Here is a 14,903-nt window from a genome sequence, read left to right as displayed (position 1 = left end):
CTCGTGGTCTACTTTCTTGCAGAGTTGAGAACCCCTGCTTTAGGGGAATCAACCTATGAATGGCTTACTTGTAGTCATCCGACTAAAGGTCAGAATTGTTTATTTTTTGTGATTGACTTTAATGAATGAATGTGTGTAAAAATGAATTGAACCATTTTGACAGGAGACCATTTCATATTATTGACCACTTTATTTTATTTGGCAACTGCAGTTTGAAGCATATGTTACAAAACAAGTCTTAATGTACCCTTTGTTCCCCAAGATGGATTGATCGCTGTTCACTGAATGACTGTTAACTTGTACCTTTCCTGAACATCAATTAAACACCGTAGCACCTTTTGAATTATGGCTTAGCGGCACTGTTTGCGTTGCTATGGAAATTTTCAGATCAACTAAAAGCAATGATTTTGAAAACTACATCTACTTGTACATCTACATCTAATACATCTCAATGGCGAGCGTCCTCCTCGTCCTCAAGATCGTCCTCCTCATACTCGCCCATTTCGTCAGCAGTGGCATCTTGGTACTGCTGGTACTCGGAGACCAGGTCATTCATATTGCTTTCTGCCTCTGTGAACTCCATCTCATCCATTCCCTCGCCAGTGTACCAGTGCAGGAAAGCCTTGCGTCTGAACATGGCGGTGAACTGCTCTGAAATCCTGCGGAACAGCTCTTGAATGGCTGTGCTGTTGCCGATGAACGTGGCGGACATTTTGAGCCCACGTGGCGGGATGTCGCAGACTGCCGTCTTGACATTATTTGGGATCCATTCAACAAAATAGCTGCTGTTCTTGTTCTGGATGCTCAGCATCTGCTCGTCCACCTCTTTCATGGACATGCGGCCACGGAAGATGGCTGCCACGGTGAGGTAGCGGCCATGTCGCGGGTCGCAGGCTGCCATCATGTTCTTGGCGTCAAACATCTGCTGCGTAAGCTCTGGCACTGAAAGAGCGCGGTACTGCTGGCTACCACGACTTGTCAGGGGCGCAAATCCGGGCATGAAGAAGTGGAGGCGAGGGAAGGGCACCATGTTGACTGCCAGCTTGCGGAGGTCGGCATTAAGTTGACCTGGGAATCGCAGACAGGTGGTGACTCCGCTCATGGTTGCTGAAACAAGGTGGTTCAAGTCGCCGTAAGTAGGCGTGGTTAGTTTAAGTGTGCGGAAGCAAATGTCGTAGAGTGCTTCGTTGTCAATGCTGAAGGTCTCGTCGGTGTTCTCCACCAGTTGGTGCACAGAGAGCGTAGCATTGTAGGGCTCCACCACTGTGTCCGACACTTTGGGGGAAGGCATGACGCTGAAAGTGTTCATGATACGGTCAGGGTACTCCTCACGAATCTTGCTGATGAGGAGGGTGCCCATCCCAGAACCAGTGCCTCCACCCAGGGAGTGCGTGAGCTGGAAGCCCTGCAGGCAGTCACAGTTCTCGGACTCCTTGCGTACCACATCCAGAACGGAGTCTACTAGCTCTGCTCCCTCGGTGTAGTGGCCTTTGGCCCAATTGTTCCCAGCTCCACTTTGACCTGAAAGAAAGCCCACGTTACCCAGTTTAAACACAGGTTGATTTTAAAATTAACAACTCCGGGTGGTTGGAGGAGGATTAGTTTAATTCAAGGCTCTCCAACCCTGCTCCTGGAGAGTTGCCTTTCAGCAGATTTCAGTTCCAACCCCAACCAAACACACCTGTACCACCAGCTAATCAAAGTGTTCAGGGTTACTTGATAATTACAGGCAGGTGTGTTGGAGTAGTGTTGGAACTGAAGTCTGCAGTATGCTAACTCTCAGGCCCTGTCCACACGAACGTGGTTATTTTCCAAACCGCAGCTTTTCCTGTACGGTTTGGCGGTTCATCCACACGCAAACGCTGCACCAGGTCACTGAAACCAAACATTTTTGAAAACTCCTGCCAAGGTGAAGATTTTCAAAAATGGTTTTTGATGCCTGTGCTGTTATCTTCGCCTACTGGAAACTTTTTCAGGCTTGGACTATGCGCATAAACTTTGCACGCGGTACACAAACGAACATGGAACAATACATTTATTAATCAGTGTTAATGTTAGTTAATAAAGACAATTGTTCAGTGTTTGTTCTTGTTGCTGTTACATGACGTAGCTGTGTCTGACTAGGGGCGAGATGTGGGGTGATAGCATCGTTTCACAAAATATATGGATTGGCTGTACACACGAAAACGCAAGGGTTTTGTTTTCAGATTTATCCACTCTGGGACCCGGTTTCAAAAAATAGCGGTCACGTTCCCAAAACGCCGGATCCGTCTGGACGAAACGGCATTACGATACAACATTTTTACGTATACAGCTAAATGCGTCTCCGTGTGGATGGGGCCTCAGTTGGAGATCTCTGGTTTAATGTTTCCCAACCCTATTTCTGGAGGCACACCAAAACTACAAATTTTCTAACTTTTCCTAATCAAACACACCTGATTCCACTCATCAGCTTGTTAGTCGAGACTTCAAGACCTAAAATGAAGGGTCAGATAAGGATAACATCCAAAAATGCATACTGTTAGTGTGCCTCCAGAAAGAGTGTTGGAAAACCCTGGGTTAGTCGAATTATCATTTACTTGCTCTAAAGCTATATGACATTTCTCTCTGTGGAACACATTTTCTACAGAGTACAGTTTTTCATTATGGGGATGGGTGTGGGCTGTTGAGCTATGACAAAAACAGCACCATAAAAGTAGTCCAGACGATGTGTTCTGGCTGTGTGAGGAATAGATGGAAATGTAGGTCACTATTTAGATCACAGTTTTCTCTTCCACAAAGTTCTCCAATCTCATTCAAATTTGGCTTGTAAAGTTGCACCAAGTTTGAGCATGCATCAAAGACAAGTTGGGGTAAGCGATAAACTGGTTTAAAAGATAAACCAGAAGTTGTTCAAAAATAGGTGTACTGTTTTTTTTTTTTTTGTTTTTTTTTTTTTTTAATGATCCACTCCATCTCGAGGAAATTCAGCAATTTACCAACAGCAAAGGTTTCATTCTTCGTTCAGGTGGTAAACAAAATGTGAAATACTTGAACAGCGTTATACTGTTTGAATAATCCGACGCCACCTACGCTGTTGGGAGTGGAGTTTAGATCAATGCTTTTTAAAGCTGTCCTGGGGTACCCTCCTCCCTGCATGTTTTGGATGTCTCTTTCATCTCCTGCACTTGATTCATCTCATCAGCTCATTACTAGGGATTGCAAGACTTGAATAGAGTGTGACGAACTGTGCAGTGTTAGGGAGTTTGCAGTTTCAAGCCGAAAAACAAACTCTAAATGAATATTGTTTTTCAGTTAAAAATTGATACATCCATGTGTTATGGATCTCGCTTAAGTATATCTGAGACTTTAGTCTTTGAAAGCATGCACTGAATGTGTCCACACACAATCTAGTGGATCCTTCAATTTGAGTACTCAATTACCAGCACGTGCTGTTGTTTGTGCATGAGTTCACGACATAGAAAAATCGTGCTGCATTGCTGATGTGGGCAAGAAGGTTTAATTTTTTTTTTTTTTCCTTATACATGTGCAATATAGGGATTGAATGCAAGCATGACAGGGTTTAGGGGTTAGAGCAACGGCAGTGTAGGATTTTCAGTGAATAAAAAGCAAACTAGTCTTTCTCATTTTGTGCTGCTCTAAAAGCTTTAGAAGATATGGAATATTGCACACAAATTTCATTGGCTGCTTTTATGGTGCTTTTTCATCACTCTCAGCATCTTTAGGCCCAGTTTATTATTTTATAGACAACAAAGGAAGGAGATTTATAGTTTAAAGTCTTCGGCCTCTTGTATTTGTACAGGATTAATAATGGGATTATTAATTTGTAATAAACATACCAAACACAAAATTATCTGGCCTGAAGATTTGTCCAAATGGGCCAGAGCGGACCGAGTCCATGGTGCCAGGCTCCAGGTCCACCAGGATGGCACGCGGGACATATTTGCCTCCTGTGAAATAAAATAGGTTTGGTGTAAACATCCAAAGGTTGAAACATCCAATCTAAAAAAACTGATTCGGCTTCATATTCATGAATTTGAAAATTCATAAATGAATTACATTTTACAGTTGGTGCATCTAATACATATAACTAATTATAAATGAACTTAAAGAATGCATAATTTATTTCCTTACTACTTTGGTATGATGTCTGTGTAGTAAATGCTGACCCTCTTTAAATAAATGCAATATCATCCATCTCCCCTGCCCTGCTCCACCCTTTTGAGGACAACAGCAGCTACAGATAAACGGGTTTCTCTACAACCATAAAAGCACATCTGGGTTTTTCTGAATGATTGTGCTAATATCCCACAATATTAATGCATTCACGTAGGGTGATGACAGACTGATGTTTAAAACCACAGAAATGCAAGTCAAATTGTCATCTTTTAAGCAAACCGTGAACAAAAAGATGGGCAGTAATTAAGACGGGTGAAACCTAAACCAATCTAAAATTGAAAATCTGTAATGGAGCCTGTAAGAAGGCGGTCAGATGGGCCTCGCCTCTGTTATAGTCAATAACTGACAGCTGCGGTCTATAGTCAGGGGAGCAGAGCTGGCAAAACCATGACATCATAAATGCATACAGTATATCTCATCAAATTACTCAATGCAAATACAGATTAACATCAATGACTCAACTGCTTACCAGATGCCTCATTGTAATAAACATTTATCCTCTCCAGCTGCAGATCACTGTCACCTTGATAACTGCCTGTCGGGTCTATGCCGTGTTCATCACTGATCACCTCCCAAAACTGAAATGCACAAAATCTCTTACAACAGAATGCTGAATACATCATGTCCATTCACATTGGTTACTCGATGCAGCAGTTTTCCCATTTGAGTCCTGCACAGAGCCACTGCAGACCCTCACCACACCCATTCAGATCAGATGCCACATACAACACAAGCACTTAAAGGATTTTCGTGCAATTTATAGCAAAGCGATTCGTAAAACGCTTTCCATTCTTTATTTTACGATAAAAATGTAAGATACTGCGTCCACATGTACTAAAGCTTATGTGATGTATATAATCTTACCTTGGCACCGATCTGGTTGCCGCACTGTCCGGCCTGAAGATGAACGATTTCCCTCATTGTGCTGCTGTGTGTCAGGATGCGGTGTGTCTGCAGCTGATGCGGCTCGGATCTCCTCTCCTCTTCTCCTGTCTCTCGCCGGCAGCCAATCACGAGTCGCGGGTTTGACGCAGTGGGCGACGTGCTGCAGCATCGCCTGTTCTTCCGTCACAAAGCTGACTCTGCGTTTACGTGAAAACGCCAGAAAACACACACATCTGCCACAAAATGTTGATTAATTTGATGTATAAATTAGTTGTAATCCTAGTTTTGTTTCTATTTCATATTCCAAACTAATAGTTATTTATTTACTCCCGCATCTTTCCTGCAGAGGGCAGCGAGACTCTATAGGGCGACTGTGGGTGAGGCGTGATAAATATATATATATAAAAAAACAATGAAATGCTTAAGCATGGAATACATTGTCTAAAAAGAAAACTCTGTGTTGTTATAGCTAATTTCATAAGTATTTAATAATTTCATAGCATTTAATGTGAAAAATATTTAAATTTATTTTCAAATATTTTGCATAAATTGACAATTATCTTATTTTGAATTATATATATATATATCTTATTTGGCTGTTACGAAGTAAAGCACATGACATTCAGTTGAAAAGCTTGCTTGGGTGTTAAATATCAAATAAAACAGAAGCCTGCTAATTAAGACTTAACAACAGTACAATCCATCGGACACTGCACTCCAGTCCCTCACAGCCTCATTTTCATTCAAACTTAAACAAGACATTACTCTAAACCTGAGGTATATGCACTGTAAAACATGTCTTAAATGAATAATGATCCTGTGTCTATGACTGAAGGATCTGACCTGTGTTTTGATAGACTTTCACACAATGCGTCACAAGAAACTTGAGAAAATATCCATTTACTGGAATATTTAGCATTACTGGATGTTACCATTGGTTGCTCATTCAACAAGCAAACAGCCTGTTTGGACTGCGTATCCATCTGTGGAAATGTGTCTATCCCATCTGTGGCTCTCTCTCTCTGTGTGTGTGTGTGTGTATAAGCCTATAATTGTGCATGTTCTGTAGACTGTATTTTATCAGCCAACATATTTACACATTCATCAGTAAACCAATAAATATATCAATAAATATATTTTATTCAATAACGTATATTACGACACACATGACTTTATATACATGTGCATTATGTTAAAAAATGTACATTAAACCCCAAAACAATCAATTTTTTGACATTCATCCTCTTGCCAGTATTCTTGTTTCTTACATTCCGAGGGAATACCTGCATTAAATACCCTTTTCAAGTATATGAGGTATACTCAAGATATCCCAAATTTGAATTTAAAAGAGTTTGCATTGGCTCTAACATTCATTTTTCCTAGATCACATCAGACAGATCAGTTTACTAGCTTTAAAAGAGGTCAGTTTGATGTGGTTCATATCTGTCTATAGTGGTTCATCTGCAGATGTGAAGTGCACCTAATGTTAAACACTGCACCTGTTCTCTTATTAACAGTCGACCTTTGCATGCCATGCATAAGGCTGGCATGTCAAGTGATTCCACCTGAAAACAAGAAATATTGTTCTTGTTAGGGTGACTTTTGTGCGCGAGTTGCCTATGGAAGAGTCGTCACAATATAGCTTTCTTCTGTGTATTCTGAAGTGTTAAGACTTTGAACTACGGCATTTAACCTGTTCAAAATGTTACATTAGAGTAAAATGCAAGACTGTGGTTTTTAATGAAGAATTCATAATGTGTAATGTCAGATAGTGAGCTGAGAATTCAACATTGTGGAGGAAGAGATTTGACCCAAAACATACCTTCTCCAAGTAAATGAACACAAATAATTCTAGCTACACAAGCACAATTTCATGTGTGGTTGTTTTGTATTTTGAATTACAATCTGGACACTTTAGATTGCACGTATGCATAAGCATTATAGCAGACTCTTTCAGATCAACTATGGCAAATCAACAGTCTGAATAATATTGCTGAGCAAGTTTTGTATGTTTGAAACTAATGTGGTTCAATGGCACAAGCACTGAAGGTAAAACTATTGCTCTCATAAATATTATTAAGAGCAGTGTTAAAAGAGCTCATGTTAAGCATGCATTGGCCGAACATTCACGTCAGTATTTGCACACTCGTGTTAAATATTTTTCTGGCCTTATCTTTCTCCAGAATTCTTGGCTAGGAAATTAATTGAATTGAATGCTCCCTTTGGGACTTGGACTTTTATTGTTTAAACAGTTTGGACAAATCTCAAAGCCAAATCATGCTAACAAGTCACATTGTGACTGCAAATGTTTTCTTTTCAGCTTGTTCTTTTGATGTAACATCCTGATGATGAGTCATTCATTTTCAAGCATGTATATATATCAAATGCAACAACAGTAGCAAACGCTAAAGCAGGTCACCAGGTACAGCAGAAGGTGGCAATGGTATATTTGAGGAGAAAATGCCTCATCCTTGGAATAACTCGAAATACAAAAGTTGTAATTGAAATGAACAATCAAAAACCTTTCTACAAATGTTACATACTTCAGGGCAATAATACTATTTATTGAAAGTAAAAAGAAACTAAATATTGGCTGGAATGATTAAGAATATGCCACAATCATTGAAAAACATTATTTTCATTTTATCCAAAGTAATGTTATGTTTGGTGCCAAGTACATGTCCGAAATGAATCGTTTTAGCCAGACTTATGAATAAGCACACCCACCTGATACCATATTTTAGGGGATATTTTTAGCAAATAAAAAAATATTAAATATTAGTATTCTTTACTGATTTTTAACTATTTAAAAAATCTGAAATGTTTTAAACTCATGGCATGGGTCGCACATTATATTATTGCTGTGGGTATAAATGTAGCACAAATGAAAGATGACAATTATAGTCATTCCTCAAATTATTATTTGTTCTCATTACTTCCAACGTAATTCATTGAAAGTTTAATTTTTTTCATGTTCACATGCCTTTTTTTTTTTGTCACTGTGAACAATAAAGTGCCACAGACATGGTAACAAAATACCAATGGGCATACACTCATTGATACAGATTGAAAATCTTTTTTTAAGCAGTCAGTACCACTGTACATCAGTACCACAATAGCATAAATTACAAAAGTTTTCACATTCACAATACGTCCGTTGCACACACTTGATTGAGTGTATTGTGGTTAAGACACACAGCCATGAAGTACATCATCTGTATCCCTCAAAATTATTTTTCCCCCACCAGAATCTAGTGATTAGCTTAAAAAAAACATTAGCTTAATAAAACATACCACACGAATACCATTTTGAGCAGTCTCTGTGTAGTGTCTATTTTACATCAGGTTTGGAAATATGCATCTGTCTGCACTTATTCTTTTGTACACAGAAACTGGTGTTTCTTCGACACCTAATTCATAGAGGTATTTGCCTTCCACTACAAGACACATTGGCAAACATTCCCAGTGTTAAATATACAGTGTTTGGGCTTTTGAGAAATTCCCTTCTTCACAGATGCCATATTCCCACCTGGATATTGCAAAATTTAATAGACTTATAGTCAAATGATTGAGAGAAAATGACTCAGAATTAATCACATTTGACTAATGTGATCTTACCTGTTGTTAATTACCATCAAACAAGCAGATATCAGTAATTACTAGACTATATGAAATTCCAGAGTGGGAACTTGTCACTATTGATCTTAGTGTTCGTAATAACACAAGCTCAATGATAACACATGAAAATCTGGATCTAGCTGCCCAAAAAGCAGTTACTGGCACCACAGTAAGGGGCCGTTCACACAGAACGCGTCTTTACATGCCTCCGCAATGTTTCCGTCAAATAAAACAATTGCAATGCCAACTGTCAACAAAAGCTTGCAACTCTTGCCCCGCCTCCGGGGTCATCTGATTGGTCCGCTGTTTTGGAACAGATATTGATGAGTGGCACTGTGTGTAAAAGTTGAAATTCTTTTGACACTTCATCTTAAGAACGTGGCGATAGTCTGCGCCAATAGCCTCGTGGGCAGCATGCCGACAGATAGCACCATTGCGTTATATGCATCCCAAGTTCGAGTCCTGGTTCACGGGCCTTTCCCAATCCTGTCCCCCTCTCTCTCCCACATTGCTTCCTGTCTAATAACTGTCCTACCATAATAAAGCAAAATTGCTAAAAATCATGTGTGAGATGTCATACACATCCGTCTACCATGTTTACATAAAAAAAACTATGGAAAATAGCGCTTTGGAATGGAAAAACGCGCTGTGCGTGAACGGGCCCCTAAGAAGTCATTGAAACCAACAGAGAGTAAAAACCCTTTGAGCATCGACCCTTATGGTTGTTCCCTTTCAGTCAAATCCTTTTATACCTTCTCCTTGCATTGCCATTCTTGGGTCATGGCAACTGGAAAATAAAAATACTTCTAACAATGACTAGCATGAGCCCAAACGACAAGAATTTCTTCTTGATAATAAGGCTGCCCACCAAGTCTCATGGAGCGAACGTGTCCGTCATGAAGACGTCTCCCCATTGGCAGCGTTGGTTTCTGTGATGGGCAAGTCCACGTCTGAAGATGTACCTGAGTCAATAGGTGAGGAAACAGTCAAGTTTGATTCTGTAACAGAGTCAGTGGTTGCGGCATGAGGTGCAGCTGAACCCACAGTGGCAAGAATAGTAGTACCATTACTTAAGGTTGGCTCCAATACGGCTGGTGAAGGGGGGCCAGATTCTATGGCGTTAATCGCAGGTTGGGCGACTAAATGTAACAATGGAGTGCCAGGATCAATGGGTGAAGAAAAGGATTGAGCTGGGATGGCATTAACTTGACCAGACTGGTCCGGTATTGGTGGTAAAGACAGTTCTGTTGGGGAAGAGGGCAGAATTTCAGTGACTAGGTGAACGGGAGCGTCTATTGAGGAAGAGGGAGGAATGATGTTTAAAGGCGGAGTGGGTGATTGTCCAGTGGATGCGCAGAGAGGAAAGATTTGGGTGGGACCTGCAGAGGCCACTTCAGTTAGGATGTTGATATCATTAGCAACTGGCAAGGGGAATTCAGCAGCTGGTGTACCTATATCTAAAAGCGAAGGAGTTTGGAGATCGGAAGAAGTAGGGGACTCCAGGGTAGAATCGGTGATCAAAGGAGTTTCCGCAGTTGAAGGCGGCAGAACGGCTGGAGATTCTGCTTTAGGTGTCTGAATGTAATTAATAGCGATTGGGGTTGAAGTGTTTGGGATAGAGGCAAGGAGAGGATGCTCTATGGATGAGGCAGAGGTTTCCGGCATGGACACAGATCTGGGATACTCTTGCTGGATTTCATCTGGCTCTTGGGTAGAAGTCAATGACTTCATACTGAACAACTGTGCCTGGCCGGTCTCTTGCTGGATGGGGGCATCAATGAGCATCTGAAGATCAATGGCGGATGAGGCTGTGGAGTTCATAGTGGAAATAGCAGTAGCAGCTGCTTCGTGGAGAGGTGTATCGCCTACCCTCGCGTACTCGCGGCTCTCGGACTTGGTCAGCAGAAGGTGCTGCTCGCCCGGTTTGCGAGGCAGCAGTAACGGTTGGCGGGTGTAGCTTTCACTGTCTGCTAACGTTTCTGGAAGTGGTTGATTGCGAGTCTCGGGCAGCAGTAAGATGCAAATGATGCAGATAAGAGTGCAGCAGGCGAAAATGATGTGATGCAGAAAATAGCCTTTCTGGTTATGCAGCTCCATGATGGGTGCCGTCAGCATGCCAAAACCAGCACTGGCCAGGACGAGGCCTAGACCGCCACCCCTAGACAGCACACAAAAAAAAACAAGGAAAAGATAGTTAAAAAAAAAAAAAAAAAAAAAAAAAAATCAAAACACTGGCCTTAAAGTGCCCCTATTACGGATTTTTGAAAATTACCTTTCATGCAGTGTGTAACATCCTGCAAAATTTTAAATCTGAAAGTGCACCGTGTATAAAGTTATTGTCTCTCAAAAGAAAGAGTCGACTCAATCGTTGAAATGAATCCCAAGCCGTTTCATGTTGACGTCAATATGAAACATTAACACTTGTTGCGCGCACAGACCTGGGAAAACTTGATTTTCGCGTTGGTCTGAATGAAAATGCAAATTCATTCTTTGCCACTAGGTGCCACTTTTGGAGCGGTAAAATAGCTGTTTTCCCGGTAATGGCTGTACACAAAGCAGCACTGCACTCACAAATGCTGCTTTTATTATGAAATGGAAATTAAATCAACCAATTGGACCAATCACCACAGATTAACGTCACGCAAAAGAGGGGTTTGGAAAAATGAATCGTTGAGCGAATCGTTTGGGAGTTGTTGAGCAAATAAGGTAAAAATAAATGCATATTATAAGACAATGAAAGTGTTTTTTGATCTTGCATGCATGTCAACCTGTTGTTGGGGACTCCCAAAACCAAAATATGAACCTTTCATTATCCATAATAGGGGCACTTTAAATATCAAGGGGTTTTTAGGCACATTTTATCATCTGGCATAACTGGAATAAAATATACACAAAAAGCAACTATGAAAATAAGCGCTAGGGTCAGCCACACCCAGATTTACAAATTGGATGCAAATGACATTACAATACAAACAAGAAAGATTTTTTCCCATAATCTTAAAAGTCGCCCATGTGGTTTAGCTCACCTAATCACAGTCGGGGTGATTTCAGCACAAAAAAAGATGCTTAGGTTGCTGACAGCATGGGAGGAGAACATGCCAATGATGGAGAAAGCCATTGAAAATTTGGAGTTCAGCGTAACAGAGTTGTCTGTGGGGAGTGAGAAAGACAACATGGTGAGTCATTTACTTATTTTTCCTCAAAAAGAAACATCACAAGCAGCACTATATAAAAATGGTGTATAGCTCATACAAATGTGCATGTAATGATATTTATTGAAGTAATGCTGAAAGGGGTAGATCTTGAAATATTATAATTTTTTAAATGTTTTTATTTTCAATTATTTTTGTGTCCATTACAAAAGCCCACACAAATTAAATTCAACTGTCAAATTAAGTACCTGACAGGAAGACTTGAAGGCTTTTTTCCCTAAATACTGCTCTATAACTACTATAGCAATAATACTATTACTATAAAATAAAGAATTTAATAGTAACAATGACAATGCTAATGTCTTAATTTGTAGAGGTTCTATAGTTTATATTGAGATCTTATAGCTTTTGTTTTGTTGACAACAGATTTATGAACTATTCTCAAGTTTGGAAAGATAGTCCATGTCATACGTGATCAAAACTCACAACAGTTGCACAAATTACAGAGTTTGTGTGAAGTTGAAGCAAACTGATGTGATCCACTCCAGGACACTGGAAGCAGCGGATTATGAGCTGCTCGTGTGTAAATGAACACAGTGCTACGATCTAAAACATAGGGCCAGTTATCGGCGAACTTGTGAGTATCACCGTTTCATATACTCACAAACAGATTTTTATTCACACGCATGCAGAGTGGGCCCTGGCTGAGGGTGTTCTGCACACAGTCACTAGATGGCAACGCTAGCTTGTGCAATGCTGTTGGACGCTACACTATCCAAGCATGCAATAAATTATTACAAATGTATATGAAAATGCATAATTTCTCCCCTTGGTTTTAAACAATTATTGCAGGTCATACTTCTCAAGTTGGAAAATACAGAAATACAATGGAAAAATCACATTTCTGAATACTGTAGATCCCTGTCTGTGTAAAGACAAGAGAACATAACAGTCCCTGGAGTCTGAGGAAAGGACAAATCGCTGCAAGAGCAGAGAGACAGACCACAGCTGGCTTACTGAAACAAAACAATCCTCTTCCGAAGGATCATAGGCATCTTATGCCAACAGAAGTACAACACAGAAATCGCTATTCTTCATAACTTAGTCCGTAAATGCAACGCTAAATAAATTAGAGCGGGGATATATAAACACTGCCATGGATGTATCAGAATTACACACTCTTCTGATATAATTGCATTTTTTATATAAATTACAGTCTAGACTGTAATTTATTTAAAAAATGCAATTATATCAGAATTGCCTAAAAGTATTAAAGAGTAGGAATAAAGTGTTGCATGGCCAAATAATTTATATTAATATAATTGGATGTGGCGTCCTTGTGTGCAAATAGCTTCTGCCTTTATTATTTGTCACTTCATTGCTATGCACTTGAAATTAGGGTTAGTACTAATTGTGCAGACTGATAACTGAACGAATAACTACTTAGTACTGATTTTTTTTTTTTTTGTGAATAAACAAAAATATTATTTGAAAAACTGCTGATTGCTGTTACTAAATGCTTCAGTACATCTGGTCCAAAGTGACACTTATTTTCTTTTGTCCAGTTTAGCGTGAACCAGTAGCCTTGTGCAAAAATAACACCTGGTTTCTCAAAGTCTGCCATTGGTCAAAGTACATATAGTCTATACCCAAACTCAATGCATTGGTTGAGTTCATGCATGTCAAAAAACAAACACACACTCAAACAAAGAGCAAGGTTTTGAGAGCACAACAGTGTTTTACACTTATTATTATAGTGTTTTATTACTTATCATACACAGCAGTAAAGAGAAACCTGCATAAATAGCATAGTGTTTATACTTTACCAATTTTCAGGTGAACACTGTACTTCTCCAACACTTCATTCATCGCATCACATAGAGGGAGGAAGAAAACAAAAAAACAACAAATGAAAAACTAAAGTAGTTTGCAGCACAAGGCTAGTAATGAAATATATGCATGTGTGCTTATAAATATGAATATAAATCTCAGTATGCTTCAATTTATCAGGGATGAAATCCAATTAAGCCATTTCACTAATATGCTCTTCTGTCATTTATAAACCATAAGTCTGATGGGGTACAACAGGTTTAACAGCATTTTAGTACCGGAGAGCAATTTTAAGGGAAGCAATTCTGTAGCAAAAAGTAGAGTAGAGTAAGTACTATAGTTGATGAAGAACTTCCTCAGTGACCATTAAAAAGGTTTGTTCTATAAAGAATGCATGTGTAGTATGAACTCACTACAGACATACTACCTCTCCATGCTGTCACGTGACTGCTGTGTTCTTTCGGGATAGTAATGTGCACAGCATGCAAATCAATGATCAGCTTTTGAGCATATGATGCATTCACAATGTTTACATGCACACCAGACAGACTGCTTAACCCTATAGATCCCACGGTTTCATATTTGATACACACATTTCTAAAGCCTCTAACATATCAACATTATCAAAACTCTGCTGGAAAACCTGTTGTACAAAATCTGCTTCATGCCTTCTGTTGTTTGATTGAGAGTTAACACTTTTTAGCAAGTAAAACGTCCACCTTCAGCTTCTCGTGTCTTTTTGCTGTGAAATCTCTACTGAATTTTATAAAGTAAACATAAGATTTATTAATATTGTTAGTAATATTTCAAGATGAACACTTACTGGACTGAAGCAACAGGTTTGCATAGTTATGGATACATCATTTTTAGAAAAATCACGTTAAAATATGAATCATCAGTAATGTGAATCAATCAGTCTTTTAAGAAATATTTCTTTGTTCATCTCTCAATCATCACTGTGTTGCATTGCATTATATGTTTTGATCAAACTAAGCATTTAAATATCATCTTACTAAGCCATTATTGCAGATACAGAGTGACGACTATTGTGATATTTATTTTACTGATCGTTTTATGTAAGTAGTGTGTTGTACTAATATAAAGATGTCACTGATTTACATTAAAAGCATCACAATTCCATCTTACTTTTTGGTCATAAAAATATCAGCATCTGCACCAAATTGCACATTTTTGCTGAGTTTGGGCCTCTGAATAAAATGTATATGTTGTCTCATATAC

The 14,903-nt window shown here is 39.4% G+C and overlaps 2 protein-coding genes across 2 annotated transcripts in view; both read right to left on the bottom strand.

Annotated features, from left to right (window-relative positions):
* Positions 1-173: 173 nt before the first annotated feature.
* Positions 174-5,400, bottom strand: tubb2 (tubulin, beta 2A class IIa). The gene is made up of 4 exons (XM_079435964.1): positions 5,044-5,400; positions 4,649-4,757; positions 3,840-3,950; positions 174-1,521 (listed from the first exon to the last, which is right to left on the bottom strand). Exons 1-4 carry the CDS (start codon positions 5,098-5,100, stop codon positions 449-451), a joined length of 1,350 nt encoding a protein of 449 aa, XP_079292090.1. The 5' UTR covers positions 5,101-5,400; the 3' UTR covers positions 174-448.
* Positions 5,401-6,185: 785 nt separating this feature from the next.
* LOC306881900 (solute carrier family 22 member 23-like) overlaps positions 6,186-14,903 on the bottom strand; it is a 46,358-nt gene continuing 37,640 nt past the window's right edge. The window contains exons 8-10 of the mRNA XM_079436252.1: positions 13,661-13,693; positions 11,709-11,832; positions 6,186-10,840 (exon numbers count right to left, since the gene is read on the bottom strand). Coding sequence (XP_079292378.1) covers positions 9,577-10,840; positions 11,709-11,832; positions 13,661-13,693 — 1,421 coding nt within the window. The 3' untranslated portion in view covers positions 6,186-9,576. The remainder of the gene's footprint in view (positions 10,841-11,708; positions 11,833-13,660; positions 13,694-14,903) is intronic.

This window comes from Barbus barbus (assembly GCF_936440315.1).
Source record: "Barbus barbus genome assembly, chromosome: 15".
In the NCBI taxonomy this organism is placed as follows: Eukaryota; Metazoa; Chordata; class Actinopteri; order Cypriniformes; family Cyprinidae; genus Barbus; species Barbus barbus.
Note: the sequence above shows the minus strand (reverse complement) of the source record. Positions and strands in the feature narration are given on the sequence as shown.